At 40.5% G+C, this 23,670-nt stretch overlaps 1 protein-coding gene across 2 annotated transcripts in view; it reads right to left on the reverse strand.

Annotated features, from left to right (window-relative positions):
* Positions 1 to 840: 840 nt before the first annotated feature.
* Positions 841 to 23,670, reverse strand: part of slc6a3 (solute carrier family 6 member 3) — a 48,216-nt gene continuing 25,386 nt past the window's right edge. For both annotated transcript variants that reach the window (XM_073024353.1, XM_073024352.1), the window contains exons 7-15: positions 20,958 to 21,061; positions 17,323 to 17,447; positions 16,457 to 16,569; positions 14,422 to 14,550; positions 14,066 to 14,165; positions 11,337 to 11,437; positions 7,670 to 7,837; positions 4,306 to 4,377; positions 841 to 3,601 (exon numbers count right to left, since the gene is read on the reverse strand). In XM_073024353.1, the coding sequence (XP_072880454.1) occupies positions 3,578 to 3,601; positions 4,306 to 4,377; positions 7,670 to 7,837; positions 11,337 to 11,437; positions 14,066 to 14,165; positions 14,422 to 14,550; positions 16,457 to 16,569; positions 17,323 to 17,447; positions 20,958 to 21,061 (936 nt within the window). In that variant the 3' untranslated portion in view covers positions 841 to 3,577. The remainder of the gene's footprint in view (positions 3,602 to 4,305; positions 4,378 to 7,669; positions 7,838 to 11,336; positions 11,438 to 14,065; positions 14,166 to 14,421; positions 14,551 to 16,456; positions 16,570 to 17,322; positions 17,448 to 20,957; positions 21,062 to 23,670) is intronic.

The following is a 23,670-nucleotide window of genomic DNA, read 5'->3' on the forward strand; positions in this document are numbered from 1 at the left end:
CCAAGTGTAGCACTTAGTCTGATGGCCAAAACGCTCAATTCAATCTAGGAATAATTTTTGTGAACATCGATGAGGAGGCATTTCTTTAGCCAGAGAGCAGTGAATCTGTGCAATTGGTTGCCACATATGGCTGTGGAGGACAAATCTTTATGTATATTTAAGGCAGATGTTGATAGGATCTTGATTGGTCAGGGCATGAAGCGATACAGGAAGAAAGCAGGAGATTGGGGCTGACAGGAAAAATGGATCAGCCATATTGGCCTAATTCTGCTCCAATATCTTATGGAAACGGGCACAACCAGTACATTGCTATCTCACTGCTCCACTAGCCTGGGTTCAAACTGGACCTCTGGTGCTATCTGCAAGGAGTTTGCTCATTCTCCCTGCAAATGCATGGGTTTCCCTGGGTAACTTCGTCGCATGCCCTAAAGAGATGTGATTTAGGAGGTTGATGAGTCACTGTTAATTGCTTCTCGTGTGAGGGTAACTTAAAATCTGGCAGAATTGAGGGGAGTGTGATGATAATAAAATGGGATTGGTGAAAATTAGGGGAAATAGTTCATTGATAGTTGGTCTGGAATCAGTTGGCTGAAGCTCCCTTGGCATAAATTGTCATAAATACAAGAATTGTGCCTGTGGTGAAGACATTTCTACCAATTCAATGAAATTGCATAATCACAACACTTTGGAAATGTTTTCAAGATCATTATTGTTTATTTTGAAGTTGATTTTCAGTATTACAAGACATTGTTCACTACTATTTCATAAATGAGATGTTTAAATTAGATAACAGAACAAAAAAGGAAAGCCGACAGCAAACACTGTACATATTCAAGACACTGAAGTCCATGTCATATCAGAGTAAAAACTAAAAAAAAACTCAGCATAGGATAATTGGATATGTATACAAGTCACACATTAAACCAAAGTTATTTGTAATCCACAATGTCACTCAAGTCTTTTTAGGGCACCATCATTAAGACATTTACCATAAGCAAAAAAGAGGTAAACTTATTTGCACAAGAGATTCTGCAGGTGCTGGAAATCCAGATTAACAAGCACAAAATACCAGAGGAATTTAGCAGGTCAGTCAACATCTATGCAAAGGAATACAGAGTCAACGTTTCAGACTGAGACCATGGGCCTCAGCCCGAAACATCGACTATTTATTCCTCTCCATAGATGCTGTCTGACTGCTGAGTTCCTCCAGCATTTTGTGTTTGTTACTCTAATTATATTTACAGCTGAATTTCGTTTTTTGAATTGACCTCAGAAAACTTGCACCTCAGCTGCTCTTCAGTTTTGTCCTGTTGGTGTCTCCTTGGTTGAGCATGTGAACATGTGTTTGTTTGGGATGTCCCTATACCTGTTGTGTCTGTACTGAAAGACATTGAATAGGGTGGTATTGGAGTCTCTTCATCTTTACAGACAGGCACGATCACCTTAAGGTAAGAATTCTGAAAGCACTTCATTAGGAACAGCAAAGCTTTGTTCATATTTAGTGTGCACAATGAACTTGCTTGAAGATTCAGCAGGGAATTAGATTGGAACTTTACTTGCTCTGGATGGGCAATGGCGGGGCATTGGTTATTGGAAAATTGTGAATGCATTTGATGTGCATTCACATATGTTTCTGAATGGCAGGTTTTTGAGTTCAACAGGGATATCTTGTCTGGGATTCTGTATGCTTTCAGCAATATGAAACGAATACCTCTTTCATCTTTTCAGTTACTTCACAAAGTTGTGTAAATGAAATGGTCTACAATAATATTGTTGAACTTTGATGAGATAATATCCTGATGCACCTGGTAAGGTGCTGTGGATGTGTAGCAGTGGGGTGCCAGTCTCCCGTTGACAATTTCAGGCCTTGAGTGCAACAGTCTTGTCGTTGCTTATTTTGTAAGTGAAATATGTGTCTGTCCATCCTCTGAGGATAGCCTGGGGAAAATGATGGGTACAGACATGAGTGGCTGGACATAATCATAGTGGGGACAGCATTTAGCGACAGGAGAATGGCAGCTGATGCTGTGGTTGGGATGTTAGAGGTGGGAAGTGAACAAGGATGTGGAAGGGGACAAACAGCACTGAGATGGTCTTGGCATTTTCACTGGGGGTTTAAGTTGCAGATCTGGTTTGTGAAAACCAAACTAAATTATTCACTTATCCTGCCTGCATCAGTAAGATCATGTTGGTTCTGTTGTGCTCACAGTTGAGTATGCAGGGCAGCCTGATGCAAGTTCCAAAAGTGCATGGAGAAGGTAATTTCATTTGCCTCAGTCTCTACATGGAAATCAAGGTTGTAGCTGTTGGAGAGACAAACTTACATGGACATGATTGTTATTATATTGGAATATTAAACATATGAAGTATTACGCAAATGGATTTAAAGGCTACTCCCTTTTAGTAGTCTCAAGCACTAAAACTCACAAAGGCTAACTTTTCTAAGTTGATCACTTAGGTGCTTTTGCGCTATCAGTGAAAGAGTTAATTTTTTTTGCTATAATGATTGGTCAGTTATTTCCTATTTAAGAGACTCATTAAAAATGATTTATGATCACTTGTGAAACAGCATGTGAGAAACATTGATTTAACAAATATTTATAAAGCTAACAGTCTTTTTCAGCATCCTGATGCTGATTAAAATAATTCTAAATGTAAATAAAGATGCACTTTCTCTGCTTTTAATGTGTAAATACTAGCTGCCTGGTTAGGATGGTCATGAACTTTGGACGTCTGTGACAGAACAGTTATTGTGCCTTTCATCATAGAATCTCAGTATTTTGAAGCTTGAGGTTGATAAAACATTGAATTAAAAACTAAAACAAAAATTCTTGCATTTATGTAGCACCTTCCTTGACAATTGTTGATAGTCCATGGGCTAATGAAATACTCTTGCAGTGTAGTCATTGTATTAATGTAGCTGCCAATTTGCTCAGAGCAATGGTGAAATTAGCTGGTTTAATGATATTGACTGGCATCCTTCCTCATAATTTATCCTTTAGGGAGAATCTTGCAATGTGGCTGTGGGTTTGGACCTAATCCACTTGAGAAGATGTAGGGCCTTGGTTTAGTATTTTATTTGAGAGAGAGCCATACACAAATAAATCATAATGACTAATAGTTACAGTCTAGAATGGAAGAAGAACCCACAATCTCCTGCTCAAATGTAAGAATGCTGCAAAGAGAGTTCATTAATGATTAAGCTTATACTTTAAGATCTAATATCTGGACTTCCAGTAGACGTACATATGAACTACAAGGAAAGCCAATGGTCGTATTCAATTTGTGGTGGGCAAGTTAAATATAATAATTAATATTCTCAATGCAACAATGGGGTGATGGCCTATGGAAAATGGATCTAAGTTGCAATCTCCTTTGACTGATGCTGTTACCAATGTCAAAGAAATAGAAGAATGCCCCTTTGCACACTATATGTAGCATCACTTACAGAACATGTACCACAGTTTAAGTACAACTTTCTGAGCTATTTTGTCCTAACTCAGTTGTTGAAGGGCGAAGGCTTTCATTCTGCCCCTTTCAGAGTTACTCTTGTGTTGTTAGCCTCTGCCTCAGGCAATCAGACCGTGAGCCAGTGGTGCAGCTGTTGAGAGAGGAGAATTACTCTTAATGCTAGGTAGGGTGACAGCTTTTGAGTGTTGGTAGGAGGAAGGGGAAAGGGACAGAGGGGAAGAAGAGGAGTGGGGAGGGGGAAGGGATGGAGTAGGGATGGGGAGAAGGAAGGGGGAAGAGGAAGGAGAAGAAATGGAGGGGAAGAGGAGGTAGGGGCGGGGAAGAGATGGGTGGGGGAGAGGGTGAGGAATAGAGGAAGGAGAGGAGTAAGAGGGATGGCGGGGGAGAGGAGAAAGAGAAAGTGAAAGGGAGGGGAAGGTACATGGGGGGAAGAAGAAAATGAAAGGAAAGGAACAGGGGAATGGGGAAAGGTGGGAGATGGGGAAAGGCGTAAGAGACAAGGGGAGGATGGAAAAGGCATGGTATGTGAAGAGGGAATAATGGGAAATATGGAAAAAGGAGAAATGGTGGGAAAAGGACAAGGAGGGGGAAAGTTTGGTGGGTGGGGGGAGGAAGAGGATGAGAGGAAGGGGAAGGGGCTGGGGGCGGATGAGGGAATTAGGTACAAGGAGGAGAGATGGAGTGGACGGTAATGGAATAGGGGGTGAGCAGGGGAAGGAATGGGATGAAGGGTGATAGGACAAGTTGGGACAGGGGGATGGTGATGTGAGAAAGAATAAAGTAGGGAATGGGTAGAGAGGTTGTTGACTTTTCTGTGATCCATTTGTTACTCACAGTGAACTGGTGGGCTTCACCATCTTCCACCAGGTGACGGTCCTTCTCAGATGTAATTGCAATTGCTAACTTCTGAAAAGATTAACACATTTTCAAGCGTTACTATTTACATACATCATAGATAATACTAAAAAACATTGTTCATCTACACTGATTACATTACAATGCTTAGGAAATTTATTTTTCAGAATCCTGCTCATTCGTCCAAATTCAGTTGTCCTCTTGCCCACCTACATTCAGGATTTAGTGATAGCGTCTCCACTGATCATACTTTCTATTTTGACGTAGCTTGGCTACTCATAGTGACCTTGAGAAGTTATCTTTATATGCTGAGCCTCTCTAACTAGAATCAGAATCAGGTTTATTATCAATGACATATGTTAAGAAATTGTTTTGTGGCAGCAACAAATATAGTGCGTCACTCTGATCTGCATGATACCCTTATAAACTTCAAAACAAAAAAGTTCTGCAGATGCTGGAAAACCAAGCAACACCGATGAAGGGTTTCAGCCTGAAACGTCGACTGTTTACCCTCCTCCATAGGTGCTGCCTGGCCTGCTGAGTTCCAGCATTTTTTGTGTGTGACCCTTATAAGCTTGTGTACCCTATGCAAGTCTTCCATTTTAATTTTCTACCTTGCAAATAAACAACAGCCCAGTTTGTTTATATCCATTTCTTAAACTGCAATATTTATGTCACTCTCTCTCTCACTGTTACCTTGTGCTCTTTCGTAACTCCTTTGTGCCATCACTCCTGGCTTATGGTCTTTGATTGTTCAAGACCACAAACTCATTTTCCTCAATACCATCAGCAAGCCTATTTATTTTAACAATCATCTTTTCTGTCCAATCTGTGTCCTTGCTATTTGATCTGTGCACCAAACCCAAACTGCTGCAACCCATATCTCTATCTGCACTAAAGCTCTGCATTTCCATTCCCTTCATTTCTTCAGGCTCCTGAAATGACTTCAGATGTCTCCACCAATTCAGCAGTCATCTTTAATCTTCATGCTCTGGTGTGGATCATTCATTCCTTTTTCCCTTTCCCTATATCTTCAACTATCACATTGAATACTGTCACAGGTACTTCCTAAGATAGAAAGATATTCTATCTTTCTCTCTCAAGGTTTTTTTACACTAATCTTTTCTTGCTTGATGACCATTCTTGGTATACTGTCTTGTTAAACAGTTTCAGATATTTCTGTACCAGTAGGGAGTTCTAGTGCAAAATATTCTTCATTTTTCCAATAAAATGCTTACAGTACTTACTAATGTTTAATAAATGCTGGCAATACATATCCGGAATCTGGCAACAAAAGAGGCCAATATCTATGATAAAAGTACTCGAATTTTGTGTGAGTGTGCTAAAGTAAACGTTGTATTCAATTTCGTTTGCATAAGTAAAATTTACAATTCTATAACTTTGTTACACTGAGATAATTTCCTATCACAAATTAAAATGTAGTATGGTAAAATTAAAATGCATTCTCCTTTGTTCTCTTAGATGGATATTACACTTAAACTCTGTCCAGGAAATTGGAAGCTCATCTGAGTCCCTCAGACATACTTTTGAGCTAGGTGCAAAGTAAGGTGTTTGAATGACCTGGAGTTACTTTCCTGTGATTATGTCTTGTTCTCGAGTAGTTCTGGAGGAGTGGTAAGGAAAATGATTTTTTTTTAAAGTGCATGCAGAGTTTTTCTTTACACTTCAGACTCCATAACATTTCCTCACTAAGTGTATTTGTTTAAATTCTTCTTGAACAATTATAGCTGACTGACCCAGTGCATATTTCTACTTTTGTACCAAATAGATCCCAACACCGAAAAGCTGAAAGATAAAATTTACTCCCAGGATCTTCAAGAATAGTTGTAATTTTAATCTAGTCTTATTGTGGGATATATAAGACATTAACTGAGTTTATACAGTTTGATTCATTTTAGTGAAGAGGTGGCCTTTGGTTTGTTAGTGCAAGGAGCCAGAGACAGAGTGGGAGTCTTGGTGTTCTAACCAATGATAACCAGACTTAGAGAAGAAGTAATGTTTAGAGTTAAAAGGATCGACCCCTAGAGGGAGAGAGGGACCAGCAGCTGCACTGAAGTGTTAATGTGTTAGGTAGAGCATATATGGGTCCTATTATCATGCAATTATTCACAACAATATCAAAAGTTCAAAGTGACTTTATTATCAAAGTACACATGTCACCATATACTACCCTGAGGTTAATTTTCAATTTCCATATTAAACCTTACATAATTTCATATAATATCAGAACAGTATAGTGCAGAAACAGGCCCTTTGGCCCATTTAGTTGTGACACAATATTATTCAGCCTAGTCTATTGACTTGAATCTCCATACCACACCCCTCCAATTTTCTCTTAAATGTTGAAATTGAACCTCCATCCATCACTTCTGCTGGCAGCTCATTCCACACCTACACCACCCTCTGAGTCCCTCCTCAAGCTGCACCTCTATTAAATCTCCCCTCATTCTCCTATGCTCCAGAGTATAAATTCCTACCCAATTAAACCTTGTCCTTTGACCCATGTTGTCAAGACCCAGCAACATCTTGTAAATTTTCTCTGTACTTTTTCAATCTTTCCTGTAGGAAGGTGAACAGAACTGCACACAATACTCCAAATTAGGCCTCTCGAATATTTTGTACAACTTCAATGTAACTGTGGTGAACTACATATACCTGTCTGGACACGCCCCCCTCCCCCGCTGACTGCTCCTGTGGCTCCTCCCACAGACCCCAGTATAAAGGCGATTGGGGCCTGAGCCCTGCCTCTCAGTCTCCAGGATGTATCATGGTGGTCAATTGCTGCTTGTTCTTTCTTCCAGTCAATAAAAGCCGATATCTCGCCTCACGTCTCAGTGAGTTATTGATGGTGCATCAGTAACATCCCAACTCCAGAACTTTATGATTTATGAAGGCCAATGTGCCAAATGCTCTCTTCACGATTTTATCGACCTATGATGCAACTTTCAAGGAATTGTGGAACTGTATTCCCAGATTCCTCTGTTCTTCCATATTCCTCAGTTCACTCTGTATGTCCTACCCTGGATTGTCCTCCAACACCTCACACTGGTCTGCATTAAGTTCCATCTGCCATTCTTCAGCCCCTTCTTTGTTGACTGTAGTGCTGTAGTGCTTTTATTTTATCTATAGCATTTGGTGAAGTATCATTAAACTGTTTAAAAGGATTCTGAGTTGCACCACTCTTTCAGCCTTATCTAATTTCCCATACAGATTCAGACAAAGTTTAGGAGAAACCAGCTGCAGAATATATCATTTAAAAACCTACTGTGAGAACAAAAAGTTATTCGCAAACTAATCAATAGTACTTTACAAGTGTACTCACCTCGCGCAGAGATCCACGCAGACTGACACACTTGTACACAGCATAAATGGGTACAAGTGCCATTGAAGATACAGCAATACACCATCCAATTACATTGGCCCAGTCTGGAAAGATGTAATTGTCGTATTCTGGGGCTTTAAATGTTGAAATGCTAATGACCACAACAAACTTGATGTAATAAGCGGCCAGAAAAGAGGGAAAGAGAAAGCAGTTGTCAAACAGACTCTATACCTTTGATAAATACAAGAGATTCTACAGCTGCTGGAAATCTTGAGAGACACACAAGATATTTCTGATCAAGATTTCAACTGTTTATTTCCCTTCATCGACGCTGCTTGATTTGCTGAGTTCATCAAACATCTTGTGAATGTTGCTCCAAAAACTTTTGCGTTATTAATCAAAACCTTTTCTGTCTGTGTTAAAGCCACTAACTACAGTCAATGCTAATATAATGTTTTAATTTTTGACATCTGATCAATAGCCAGCAATTATTGATCAATCTAATCACTGGAGGGAAAGTGACAGAGAACGATCGAGTCCTTCTGTTGAAGATAGTCCTATAATGCTGTTGGGTAGAATTGTGAGATTTGGATCCAGCAGCATTGAAACAATATTAATATATCCCATATTAGTCCCTGCCTCAACCACTTCCTCAGGCAGCTCATTCTGTATATGTAATACCCTTTGAAAAAAAAATGTCTCTCAAATGTCTATTAAATCTTTTCCCTTTCACTTTAAATCTATGCCCTCTAATTCTAGATCATCCAGAACTGGGAAAAAGACCAAGTAAATTCACACTATCTGTGCCCCTCAATTTTATACTTATCTATAAGATCACTTCTAAGCACTCCAAGGAAAATGTCTCTCCCTTTAACCTAGACCCTTGAGTCCTGGCAACGTCCATGCAGTGGACAGTATGTACAGGGTCTTTTCAGGATTTGGGGAGCTTCTGTAAGCTTGAAGGGCACCAAAGACCTGTTATGGATTTGGTCACCCAAGAAACAGAACAGCTGCTCATTACCTTTGCAAATGGCAGTGCAAGGAAGATTTACAGGACAAGAACAATTGTTTGGTTGTCATGACACTGTGCTTACCTATTCTACCTACTGAAAGCATTTGCACTTTTAACATACCCTCTACCCACCAAACCTAATCCGAAAAATCAATGCACTTTAGGCCACATTGAGTTTTTTTTTAAGCTTTTCACAGCTCCACATCTGGTCTCCACTGCAGCAGCTGTTCATTCCAAAGGTGCATCAAGAATAATATTTTGGGAGCAACATTAAAATACTACAAGATATTTTATGAAAAGTACGTGCATAGTTTAGCAATCCTTGTTTTGCAATGTAGGAAGAATTGCCACAATGGCAAATATGGGGCCAGGTGTTAAATTGAAATTTGCTTTTATAGAAATGGGTGCACAGGGTGTTCATAAATACAATGCATTATAAGCACAGCATTAAATTAAATTCAGTGAAAATTAAACTCTGCAAAAAGTATAATTGAAACTTACATTTATTTTAACATCTAGAAATTAAAACCTTGAGTTTTGTAATATATCAATGGCATTTACAGTTGGCAATTGTCTGATGCAGGCACTTATATAACCATATAACCATGTAACAATTACGGCACGGAAACAGGCCATCTCCGTTCTTCTAGTCCATGCCGAACGCTTACTCTCACCTAGTCCCACCTACCTGCACTCAGCCCATAACCCTCCATTCCTTTCCTGTCCATATACCTATCCAATCTTTTTTTTAATGACAAAATCGAACCTGCCTCTACCACTTCTACTGGAAGCTCGTTCCACACAGCTACCACTCTCTGAGTAAAGAAGTTCCCCCTCGTGTTACCCCTAAACTTTTGCCCCTTAACTCTCAACTCATGTCCTCTTGTTTGAATCTCCCCTACTTTCAATGAAAAAAGTCTATCCACGTCAACTCTGTCTATCCCCCTCATAATTTTAAATACCTCTATCAAGTCCCCCCTCAACCTTCTACACTCCAAAGAATAAAGACCTAACTTGTTCAACCTTTCTCTGTAACTTAGGTGCTGAAACCCAGGTAACATTCTAGTAAATCTCCTCTGTACTCTCTCTATTTTGTTGACATCTTTCCTACAATTCGGAGCAGATGTATAAGACACTTTTACCTTATGTGGATCAAAGAGACGTTTAAACATTAACAGTTATTTTCTGGCACATGAGTATAAACTGTGTGAAGTTGAAGGTGCTGAGGAAGGTAATTGAGTGTGCAGGGAAAAGAAGTCATTAATTTTGTGAAGAATATGGCCACTTTATAAGGTACACCTGCTCATCAATACAGATATCTAATCAGCCAGTCATATGGCAGGAAATCAATGCATAAGAGCATGCAGGCATGGTCAAAAGGTTCAGACCAAACACCAGAATGGGGAAGAAATGTGATCTCAGTGACTTTGACCATGGAGTGATTATTGGTGCCAGACAGGGTGGTTTGAGTATCTCAAAAACTGGTGATGTCCTGTTTCACACACAACAGTTCCTAGAGTTTGCAGAGAATGGTGTGAAAAACAAATGAAAAAAAATCCTTTAAAAAGCTGTTTAGTGGGCGAAAACACCTTGTTTTGACCTTGAGGTCAGAGGAGAATGGCCAGACTGGTAATTGTAATAACCACAAAAGGGAGCATGAAAATAAATTTCCAATGGATATCAAATCAATAAAATATGTTTACTGTAATATTGGATCAGGAGCTCTATGGGTACCTTAAACAGTTAACACTAATAACATTATGTAGGGGAATTGTGCATGTGTCTAATAATTAATTTATCAATACTTGCAGTGAAGATAGCAAGCCCAGAATCCCAAAGAATCTCTTATTAAGTTCCAGGTTGGAACATGCCAAAATTCTGGTTTCCATCCCATATTTTTGCTCTATTATATGCTCTCTCTTTGGCTTTTATGTTGGCTTTGATTTCCCTTCTCAGCCATGTTTGCATCATTCTTCTTTGGGACGTCTCTAACCCACGCCTTCCAAATTGCTTCCAGAAATTCCAGCCACTGCTCCTCTGCTGTCATCTCTGCCAATCATTCTAATTAACTTTGGCCAGCTCCTCCCTCGTGCCTCTGTATTTTCCTTTACTCCACTCTTAATACTGATACATCTGACTTTATCTTCTCCCTCTTAAACGGCAGGATGAATCCTTCATATTATGATCACTGCCTCCAAAAGTTCCTTTACCTTAACTAACTGTGGTTCATTACACAACACCCAATCCAGAATAGCTGATTTCCCCCTAGTGGGCTCAACTACAAGCTGCTCTAAACAAAACATCTTGTAGACATTCTACAAATTCTCCCTCTTATATTCCACCTGATTTTCCCAATCTACCTGAATGTTGAAATCCTCCAAGACTATCCTGACCTTGCCCTTTTGACGTGCCTTTTATATCTCCTGTTGTAGTTGGTAGTGCACATCCTGGCTAGAGTTTTGAGGCATGTATCTAACTCCCACCAGGCTTTTTTTTCACCTTTGCAGTTTCTTGGCTCTGCCCACAAGGATTCTACACCTTCCATCCTATGTCAGCTCTTTCTCAGTTTTTGATTTCATTTTTTTTACCAAGAGAGCAATCCCACGCCCTTTGCCTCCCCACCTTCCCCTTCGACACGATTCCTTTTTGACTCACCAGGAGGAAGCAGGGGCTGACAAACTTCCAGCACAGTCTCCAATATAAGCCGGGTCTTGTACCAATCATTTTCTCAATATCATTGCTGAAACGATCAACTCCTGGAAGAGAAACTTATGATCTCTGACACAAGCTTCGGTTTATTCCTCAGGTGTATCTTGTAAAATCCACTGATCATCAGTCTTAAGCTGAACAGGCATTTTCGTTTCAACAAACATCTTGCATTGTAATGGAATATCATAAGGTGATGCCTGTTGTTGAATATTTAAATGCAGCATATGCGGTACATCTTGGCTAAAGCAGAGTGTGATACAGCTGTACTATGAAAAATCTACATTCTACTGTCTAGCTGAAATAAACATCCTGCAGATATTGTCTCCAGTGCAGCTGATGACTGCTTAATGAGCAGTGACAGTGGCCTGGAAATTTTAATATGCGGACTTGACTGCACTATAGTGATGTATCAGAGCCATAAACAGAAGTGTTCAATGCACAGAACATCTTGGTCCAAGTGATGAACATTACTAGTGAATGATTTTCCCCTGCGGATGGGACAGTGACCAGAGTGGAATTGCATTAGTGAGCAATCTGAGACAGGAGTGTTGTGGTTGCAAAGAGGTTAATGATCAGGGTTTCAGAGTTGAGTCTGGAGATGAGAACCTGAGTGTTAAAATGAAAGTGCATGAGGTCGCCATCTTACAACAGTTCAGGTAACAGAACTTCACCCTTATGGATTTCATTAATTATCACCAACAAAAATCTGAGATCTAAAACTCCACTCGTAAAATTTTTGTAAAAACTAAATAAATAATATCTTTTTTTTTAGCTAGCTTTTCTTGATGTATCTGCAGATGATGTGGCAGCACATTACATACCATCACTATGATGGTAATCTGGGAACACCCTACTCCAACACCTTCCCCATCTGTAAGGGATTTACCTCAGTCAGGTTCCAGTCGAGTGTCATGGTACAAAGGCTGAGCTTGTTCAGAAATGCCCAATGGTGATTGGTCCCAGGACAAATGAGCCATTTTTCCTTTGCAATGTGCCATAAAGGATGTTGCACAGGGGATCTTCCTAGGCACAACTGCATAGGAATCGCATTGGACATTCAAGGGTAAATCCCGACCAGAGGAGCGTCAAAGTTGTGTAGCCTAATTCTAAATTTCTCAGCTGTTGTAGACCCAGAAACATTCACAATCATGTTTCACTTTGAGAAAGAAAACCCAAAACTGAGCGTCTGAGTTTCTAAGCCACTGAGTTTCCCCTTCCACGACAATGCATGAGTGTGGAGCATCTACAGCTACAAGCTTCAGTTTTGCTGTCAGTAAGTTCATTGTTATTGTCCTGTGATTTCAATGAAAGCACAGAGTGAGAGATTTTGCAGATGGAGTCACCATTGACATGCCCCTAACTTCTTATGTTAAAGGGATTCTGAGGGGCTGCCAGCCAATTCCAGTTAAGACAAGCACGAAACAAATAATTGATGCAAGATATCTAATCATTGGCTGCACACAATGCCTGGCTGCAAGAACCTATGGATTATGCAACTTAATATATTGGAGAGATCAGTTTTAAAAAGCGCTTAACTCACTTGTTCAGAAACTACAAATATTTTAATTCACTAATATAGGAGCTTTCAGTACGATGCCTTACAAGAGATTACAGGTGAGGAGGGGACATAGCAGAGCTCGGAACGACCTTGCCTTATGCTGTATTGACCAATGGTTGATTTCGGAATCAGAATCAGAGTCAGGTTTAACGCCACCTGCATATGTCATGAAATTTATTAACTTAGCGGCTGCAGTACAATGCAATATATGATAAATACAGAAAATAATGAATTACAGTAAATGTACGTGGGGTTCTCAGTAACAGTAACCGTGGTGTTAACTGTTCAGGCTAACAAAATGGCTTCTCTGTATTGTTATAATGAAATGGCTTCTCTGTAATGCTGTAATGGGATTCTGTGTCTGGGTTTGGGTTATGGCTGCTGATAAGGGGGAACATAACCAATGGAGAAGTGTTATGCTGTCTTGTCTGTGTAAGCTGAGCGGGAGTTGGCAGTCTTTTTCGGGAGGAGAGCGTGGAGGACGGACATGTGTGGAGCGGGCAGCGGTTCCAGAGTGATGGATACTGGACGAAGGCTCGAAAGGTCGTTGTGGAAGGAACCGGAAGTGTGAGCTCCAACGTATTAAAATATGTGCACAAACTGATTATTACTTTGGCGCCTTTAGGTTATCTGTTTCTACTAACCCATCACTAAGAAATAACTATAAAACTGCAATTATTTACTCGCTTTTGGGTATTGTCTGGTATTTATATTGTGAGTGTGTACTGGGGGGATATTACACCTTATTTACACCGAGGTATTGCATTATTGGCGGGGTGACGGTGGTTCACCTTAGGCGAATGGGGGTCAACTGGGAGCACGGAGGCTACATATATATATATATATATATATACAATATTTATGTTGAATTGTTAAATTAAGATAAATCATGCAAAAAAGAGGGGAAAAAACTAGTGAGTTAGCATTCATGGATTGAATGTCCATTTAGGAATTGGCTGGCGGAGGGGAAGAGGATGTTCCTGAATCGCTGAGTGTGTGCCTTTAGGCTTTAATTAAAGATCAACAAACAGTTGTCAGTAAACCACAATTGAAATAGACGAAAATTTCAGCTGTGGTGGCTAAAGTAAAATACATTGGCTGGTCAGAATTAACTTACCATAAAACCAGGCCACTCCAATAGTTTCCATTAGCACTCCAAACAAAATGGACGTCTCTGCTGCAAACTTGTCTAATAAGGTGAACACGTAGATACCACCCTAGAAACGAAAGACATTCCGGGGACAAGTAACAACAGATTATATATACAACGGATAAAAATCACTTAAAAGAAATATCAACAAAGGATCACTATCAAATCATGTAAAGTTTAAAACCACAGTGGTATCATTCACCTAAGCTGTCGCATTCTTGTAATACCGTGCACTAATTTTATTAAACAATAATGAGTATGGCTACCAGGAGCTCTGTTAAACTTGTCATTCTCAAAAACAATCTTTTAAAAACGTGACCTACGTCAGTTATACAGAAGAGAGACACCAGAAAGGTAATTATGATGATAAAAAGCGTGAAGATCTCCCTGTGGTTACGCAGGAACTTGAATTCATCAATCACTCCTGTGATCACTGATTCCATGCCGCCCATCTGTAGGAACAGGAAAAACATCATTAGGACTGTAGGTGCTTGGAATGTGTATTTTTTTCAAATTGATGAATAGATATATAATAATGCTGTTTTAGTTTATTATACAGTATTTGCATAATTACTGCAGATCTTCTATCAGATGCTGAAACTTCAGACCTGAAGTGATCGAGGTCTGACTGCATTGATGACTTCGTGAAGGTAGCCTCTATTGTTTTGCTGGGCAGAGAATTCCACAGATCAACTTCCACAAAATACAGCATGCTACAGCAGTGTAGTCATTAGTGAAAGGCTATTACAGCTCGGGGCGTTCCAGAGTTCAAAGTTCTGATGCTGTTCTGTGAGGTGAGGAGTCTGTGGGTCCTCCCCGAGGAATGCACGAGTTTTCTCCAGGTGCTCCAGTTCCCTCCCACAGTCCAAAGACCTACCAGGTGGGTTAATAGGTAAATTGCCCCGTGATTAGGTTAGGGCTAATCTGGTTTGTTGGGGGTTGCGAGGCATGGCTCAAAGGGCTGGAAGGGCCTACTCCGTGCTGTACTGCTGTAAAAAAATAAACTAAACTGCATCCTTGCATTGTGCACTGTTCGGGTCACCACATCCTCACTGTGTAGCTTTACTAATTCCTCTCAGAGCTCAGCAACCTTCACACAAGTGGCAGGAATGCAGACCTCAGTCTACACTCACTGGCTGCTACTCCACCATGGTAGCTGAATAATTTTTTAAAAAACACTGACGTATTTTTGCTCATTCTTGCAGGAGATGGTGGCACACAGCAGCAGATGGGTGGAGGAGGATGTGCCTGCGTCTGCACTGAGGCAGAGCTGACTTCCTCCTAATATCCCACACCTTACTTCCAGTCCCCACCTCCCCCGACATTTGGTGGGCAGGTTGAGAGCAGCTTCGAGGACATTCTAAGCTTTCTATTTCTCAGAAAAAAGGACGAATGATGATTTCACAGTAGGGAAATTAGACAAATTTAGGCCCTGTTTTTTTATGCCTTCTTTGGATTTGTTCCACAGCTTGCAGAAAACTGGAAACTTTAGAACATAGAACAATCATGGAAAACCCTGAACATCCTCTGCATAGCACCATCCAGAGACAGAGAAGCAGTTTCAGCGACAGGTTGCTATCGATGCAATGCTCCTCAGACAGGATGAAGAGATCAATACTCCCCAATGCCATTCGGCTTTACAATTCAACCGCCAGGGGCAAGATATGTTAAAGTGCCGGGGTTAGGACTGAGCTTAAGTTACCATTCAATGTATTTTAGTAAACTATTTAAGAACTTTTTAAAAGCTATTTATTAATGTTTTTTTGAGAGGGTGATTTTAGATGCATATCATATTTATACTGAGTTAAGTATTGTATGTAATTAGTTTTGCTACAATAAGTGTATGGGACACTGGAAAAAATGTTGAATTTCCCCATGGGGATGAATAAAGTATCTATCTATCTATTACAGTGCAGTACCAGGCCCTTCAGCTCACAACGCTGTGACGACCTTTTAACCTACTCTAAAATCAATCTAATCCTTCCCTCCTTCATAGCCCTCCTGTTTTTTCATCCACTTGCCTATCTAAGAGTTTCTTAATGTCCCTAATGATCTTCCTCTACCATGACTACTGGCAGGGCGTTCCATGCACCCATCACTCTCTGAGTAAAAAACTTAACTCTGACATATTTCTGCTCTTCCTTGTAAAAATGGGGCACTTAGCAGCTAATAACCCCCTTACTTTCCTCCAATCACCTTAAAATAATCCCCCCCCCACTGCATTAGACATTTCCTCTCTGAGAACATGTCTCTAGCTGTCCACTTGATCTACGCCTCTTTGATAAACGTTCTTTCACTGAATTGGTTAAGAGTCCCATTCATTTCATTGACTTTAAATTGGTAAAAATATTGCCTTACTGCACTGTCCAGTCCAAGTGTCAGAAGCATGATGAAGAAGATGACCGACCAAACTGACGAACCAGGAAGAGTGGCGATTGCTTCTGGGTAAATGATGAATACCAGTCCGGCTTCTGAAAAATGTAATGCGATGTTTCAATTTAAGATCAATGCTAAACACAAGAGATTCTGCAGATGCTGGAAATCCAGAGAAGCACACACACAATGCTGGAGGATCTCAGCATCCATGGAGGGGGATTAAGCAATTGATGTTTCCTCCAGCATTGTGTATGTGTTAGTCAAGATAATGCTAAGTCTATTAAGTGTGAGGCGCGTGACCAAGTGGACAAGGCGTTGGTCTAGTGATCTGAAGGTTGCTTGTTCACGCTGAAGGCAGCGTGTTGTGTCCTTGAACAAGGCACTTAACCACACATTGCTCTGCGCCGACACCCATGCCAAGCTGTATTGGCCTAGTGCCCTACCCTTGGACAACATCGATGGCATGGAGAGGGGAGACTTGCAGCATCCTGCCGGTCTTCCATACAACCTTGTCCAGGCCTCAGTTAACATCCGAAGAAGAAGTCGTCTATTAAAACCCAAGATAATTTTGCCCATAGAGGGTAAATTGTTCAAAGTCTACAGTAAGTTGAAGTATATGAATGATAAAAATACATATTGAAATGAGTGTGTAACTTGTTTGCTTTTTAAAGTTCTTTGAAACAAGCTTGTTCCTGACGCTATCCACACGCAAATTGTGATATAATTTCATTAATAGATGATAGGATTCTGGTAAAAACATTGCGAACTAAACTGGTAATTTCTTCTCCACACACACAGTTACCTGTTGGATAGCATATTCAGGCAAATAATCAGCTCCATGTGCTCACCTCCAGTGGCCACATCCTCCAGGGGAACTCCACGTTGCTTTGACATGTAGCCCAGGAAAGAGAAGACAACAAATCCAGAGAAGAAACTTGTCACTGAGTTGACAGAACTGGTAATGATGGCATCCCTGAAAATAAAATCGAGAGTTCTGATATGAGCAACGCAGAGAAATGGAGGGCCATATGTGATGGAGAATGATTTTGCTTCTAATGGGAAGGAAACACTTCCTGTTTGTGTTTCTAAATGTTTAAAGATATGAAGCAATTATATTGGACTTGCCAGTTAAAGGAATTGATCCAAGGCTTTTAAGGATAGAAGAGCTACAAGTTTTCATCAGAATCTTGCATGCCTCAGCAAGTCTACAAGACAGCGAACACACAAAGGGTAAATGAAACACATTCCAGATTTTGTTTAAAAACAGCGACTCAGTAGCAGTGTTTAGATTAGCGGAGTGACCCTCTTGTGGAGTGGTAATTTCTCAAACCAACCAGCACAACCCTAATCACAAGAGTTCAGCAACTCTATGACCACTTTGATCATATTGCACTAAAATGGACTTTGTTTCTTTTTGTTCTAATTGTGTTGAAGTTTTTCTTGTGACTGCTGTTTATATAATGCAAGGTGCCTGTGATTCTGCTGCAAGTAAGATTTGCATTGCACCTGTATGCAATGTAGATTTTCATTGAACCTGTGCATACGACAATAAACTTAACTTCGTCTCTCTTTCTCTCAATTCCAATATCTATCCAAATCAAGTAATTGTACTAGATGGGATTAAACAATTTTATTGCTCAGAAGTGGAGCAAGTAATCAAAAGCATTTTGGTGTACACCAGTAACGACAATGGCAGCACAACATGGGATCTTGTACAATTTGATAAGACCTGGTGGCAATGATAGTGGCCAGCACCACCACCCAGTAGCATGAAAATTGAAATCTCCCACTGATTATAACATCTTCTTGGTTGTTATTTGGTCCTGAGAGACTTTTCTCACCTGTATTGTCTACCCTCATCACCACCCAAGCTAATTTTACCTCCAGAGAAACAGACACAAAATGGTGGAGGAACTCAGCAGGTCAGGCAGCATCTACAAGAGGGGAATAAACAGTCGATGTTTAGGGCCCAGACCCTTCATCAAGACTGGAAAGGAAGGGGGAAGAAACCAGATTAAGAGGGCGGGGGAATTTCTCAGCACAGATCCTTTGTCACCACCGGCACAAAGTAATCCTTTTGTATTCACGTCCATTTGTCTGGTGGATGCAGTTACAGAATTATAGAATGCAAGACGTGGTGAAGTAGGAGCGGTTTATTTGAGTGGAAGAAGAGGAAATCAGGAAAATTCCTCAGAAATTCTGTAGTTTTGTTTTCTGAGTTTGTGAACTGCCTCTAAACTCTTCCTATTTTTGATCTGAAACTCACATGAGTCCAGACTGCTTGTGCAGTTTCCCAGGCTAACTAGGTCCATCAATGGCCTCACCGATGATTGTACAATGATTACTTTAATTTGCAGTTCCTCAGATAACGATGAAGTCTTTTGTATGGATGGCAATATTGGCACATGATTCTGGCTATATAGAATGAGTGGGATGTAATGCCTTCTCTCAAGTCCAAGGTAATGAGTGATCATCTCCAACAGGAGAGTCTCAGGGCCCCTCCCCAACATTCAACAGAATTCTCATTTTCAAGTTCGCAACATCTAGAATGTCACCATTGAAAGCACACACAAGTATTATGGCTACACAAGCAGGTCAGCTGTTGGATGGTCAATAGAAAGCAATTTCCCTGCCTGCCAACTCCCTGAAGATTTTTTTACCATCTGGATGCAGCCACAATTCTCAAGATCATCAGTGGAGTCTTGGACTTGAAGCATCTGATGATAGACGCACCGCCCTTCACTCTAACTATTTTTTCCTACACCTCACTGCCCTCCAAGACCATAAGACATAGGAGCCGAATTCAGCCACTTGGCCCATCAAGTCTCTCACTGCTACCTTCAGGAAGGAGGTACAGAAGCCTGAAGGCACATACTCAATGATTCAAGAACAGCTTCCTCTCCTCTGCCATCTGATTTGTGAATGGACATTGAACCCATGAACACTACCTCAACTACTATTTTATTTCTATTTTTTGCACTATTTATTTAACTATTTTTTATATATATATATATATGTTAAGGCGTTTGTCTAGTGATCTGAAGGTTGCTAGTTCGAGCCTTGGCTGAGGCTGTGTGTGTGTCCTTGACACATTGCTCTGCGACGACACCGGTGCCAAGCTGTATGGGTCCTAATGCCCTACCCTTGGACAACATCGGTGGCGTAGAGAGGGGAGACTTGCAACTTGGGCAGCTGCCGGTTTTCCATTTAAAAAAAACCTTGCCCAGGTTTGTGCTCTGGAAACTTTCCAAGGCTCAAATCCATGGTCTATCGAGACTAAGGGAGGCCTACACACACATACATATACACAGTATGTACTCAATGTCATTCACAGATTTTTCCTCTATTATTATATATTGCAATGTACTGCTGCTGTATAACAACAAATGCCAATTTCTGATTTTCATTCCACCGTTCAATCATGGCTGATTTATTTTCTCTCTCAACACCATTTTCCTGGTTTCTCTCCACAATTAGTAAAGGCATCAAAAGGTTAAGTATGTATCAACCTCTGCTTTAAATATACCCAATGACTCGGCTACTACAGCCACCTGTGACAATGAATTCCATTGATTCACCGCCCTCTGGCTAAAGAAATTTATTCTAGCTGCAGCAAAGTGCAGTGCACCAAAACACGACAGCTGCGTTTACAACACTAATATTCCCACCAAAGCTATGACTTTTTAAAGACAAGAATGACAGGGCTGCAGGTACACAGGGATTCGATTCTAAAATCCTCCAAAAGTTTGTCTTTAGCTCCTGTTTGGAAGAATATTGTGCAATCACTGATGTTGCCTCCTTTGGAGTTCCCTACCTAAGAACACGGTACCAAAGAACAAGCTTTACAGTAACAGCAGTCAAGGTTCAATTCTCGGCACTGTCTGTAAGGAGTTTGTACATCCTCTCTGTGACCGAGTGGGTTTCCTCTGGGTGCTCCATTCCCGCCCCCCCCCCCCCCACCCCCCACCCAAGTCCAAAGACGTACCGATTGGTAAGTTAATTGGTCAATGTAAATTTTCACCCGATTAAGCAAGGGTTAAATCAGGGGTTGCTGGGCGATGTGGCTCGAAGGCACTGCAGGGCCTGTTCCACACTGAATTTCAATAAATAAAAAGCACAGAGGAAGTACCTTCACCACAGATTGTATTGTTCCTGGAGGGGGTTACCAGAGCATTAGAGATGGGCTTTAAATGTTAATCTTGCCAGTGATCTCTGCTTTTTACAGACAAACAGTGATTGGGAAATCATCAGACACTCCTATTTCCATGAAAGAATTTTATAAAAAGTAGGCCATATGGTGCTTGTCTCTAAGTGTCCAAATTACCAGAGGAGGATTCACTTTTGGCTCTTGATAAGATAACAGGAAAGGAATGACCCAGATGGTGTTAACAAATAGCTGGCCAATCCATAGCAGACATTTTGAATACTCAAAAAGGCATTAGAGGTATTACACAAAGAAACCATCGCCAGCAACATAGCCTACCTGTAGCAATTGTTATTAAATTTGTTATAGCTTGCAAATGCTATTAGTACACCAAAACCCACTCCAAGAGAGAAACATATCTGTGTCGCTGCATCTATCCAAACCTGCAACAGCAGATACACAAAGGAGAGAAAAAGAGCTGTTATTAGAGATAATTGCAGGAACCTATTCAGCACAGAGATGAAAGACAATATTAAAATAAGGGCAATTTTGTAACTTGTGTTTTGCATCTGTAGATTTTTTTTTGTAGGTTATCTCTCCTTATTTGGTTACTGGCAAATTGCGAAAGGATGCATAAATTGGTATCATTTATAAATGTCTATTTGCACAAATTTAACATATTAGTTTAAACACAACCATTGATTAAAACATTCCGCACAGGAACTCGATAGATGTACTGACAAAAAATTTATTGGTTTATTCAATATTGATCGGTTACTGGCATTTAAAATATAGAGGTGGTATAGCTGCTATTGAAAAGCCAGGGACCATTTCCATGGCAACTTCATCAAGTAAGTAAAGTAATCAAAGCGAATGCCACTTTTCTCAGGATTATTATAAATATAAATTTTAAAGAATCTCTAATTTGTGTTTTTGAAACAACAATTTAAAACTGTGGCTATTGCAGTCACAAACCACACATTATTTTTCTGTCAACTTAATTATTTTCATCAAATTAAATAACCTAAGTTTGTACACAAATTACTTAGGCATACGATCCTCTTTCTAATCAGCTTTAAATATTAACTCATGTATGATGGTGTTAGTCCTTCTGATGATTTTCACTTGTTGATTTCAGCCTTGGTGAGATGGTGAAAGATCCAATTCTTAAGAGAATAAGACATAGGAGCAGAATTAGGCCATTCAGCCCATTAAGTATGCTCTGCTATTCCATCATGGCTGATTTATTATCCCTCTCAACCCCATTCTCCTGCTTTCTCCCCGTCAACTTTGAGGTTCTTTTTAATTAAGAATCTATCAATCTCCGCTTTAAATATACTCAAAGGCTTGGGCTCCACAGCCATCTGTGGCAATGAATTCCACAGATTCACCACCCTCTGCTAAAGAAATTCCTCCTCATTTTTAGCAATGTAGCCAGTGCTATTTTGGAAGGGTCACTCAACAGATTAAACCACCAATGTTGTAGCTGCACCATCTAACAACATGGAAGCTGTGGAGAGAGCCACTTGCAATGGGAGAGGAGAGTGTGCTGGCCCACACAAAAGTACAGTTACTGATCCTCCATCAAATTAAATCCTGAATAATCATTTTGTTTTTATATCCCCGAGCCTTCTTACACTCCATCACCTCTTAAACTAGTTGGTGTATGGCAGTGGATCTAACAATTGTTAACTGAAATGGCAATCTGATTCTAAGACGCTGATTTAAGGTTGTTCATTATCAGAATTGTGCCATTTGAAGGGGCGAGCACAGATATGTTAAAAATAATTATCAAAGACAAATGCTATTAAGTTAACTTAAGGTAGTCAGATCTGTGGGAGACACTAATTTAACCAGAAGGTTCTAGAGCAGGGTTTCCCAACCTTTTTTTATTCCATGTGGCCTTACCGTTAGCTGAGGGGTCGATGGATCCCACATTGGGAATCCCTGTTCTAGAGCGAAGCTAAATAAACAGTCACAACCTCTGGTTATAGTTCAGCCAATCTCTATAAGAACATAGGTTGCAAGTACAGTCAAGGCTGGGGCCTCGTATGGTGTGATATGTGAACCTAGTTGTTCAGTGAGCGACCGACAGGTTAGCTTGAAATGATGTGACGTATTTTCTCAGACAGTACCCAAAAGGAGTGCCGTATAGGGAATAATATTCTGTATGACTTTAATGCGGAAATTATACCATACATAAAACAGGGAGCCATTCCTGGAAATGGTCAGATCTCTGTTGTGGCGATATTTGATCCAGACATGTCTGCAAGTAACTTCTGTTCATGTAGAGCAGAGCAGAGTAGTTCCATGCAACTGAATTCTTCAGCCATTTGATCTTACATTGAACACAGAAGAGTACAGCGCACTACAGGCCCAAGATCTTGTGCCAGAATTTTAATCTACTCCAAAATCAGTCCAATGCTTCCCTCCCACGTAACTCTCCATTTTTCTTTCATGCATGCTCCTATCTAAGTCTCTTAATTGTCCCATGCACTTATCACTATGGGTAAAAAAAATCTACCTGACATCCCCCCCTCCCCATACTTTTCCTTGAAATACCTAAAAAGTATGTTCTCTCATATTAGCCATTGCTGCCCAGAGAAAAACGTGCTGGCTGACTATCCTATTTATTCATTGGCCCTCCTGGCCCGTTGAGCCACTTCTCTGAGCAATCCCCTGATTTAACCCTAGCCTAACCAGGGGACAATTTACAATGGCCAATTGCCCCGCCAACTGGTATGCCAAATTGCACCCGTGGAGGAAACCGGAGCACCCAGAGGAAACCCACACGGTCATGGGGAGAACATACAAACTCCCTACAGATGGCGGCAGGAATTGAACCCAGGTCACTGGTACTGTAAAGCGTTGTGCTAACAACTACACTACCATGCCTCTTATTATTTTATACATCCTTATCAAGTCATCTGTCATCCTCCTTCTCTCTAAAGAGAAAAGCCCTGCCTTGCTCAACCTTTCCTCATAAGACATGCTCTCTAATCCAGGCAGCAATCTGGTAAATCTCCTCTGCAGCTTCTCTAAAGCTTCGACA

The sequence above is a fragment of the Hemitrygon akajei genome, chromosome 20, assembly GCF_048418815.1.
Source record: "Hemitrygon akajei chromosome 20, sHemAka1.3, whole genome shotgun sequence".
Taxonomy (NCBI): domain Eukaryota; kingdom Metazoa; phylum Chordata; class Chondrichthyes; order Myliobatiformes; family Dasyatidae; genus Hemitrygon; species Hemitrygon akajei.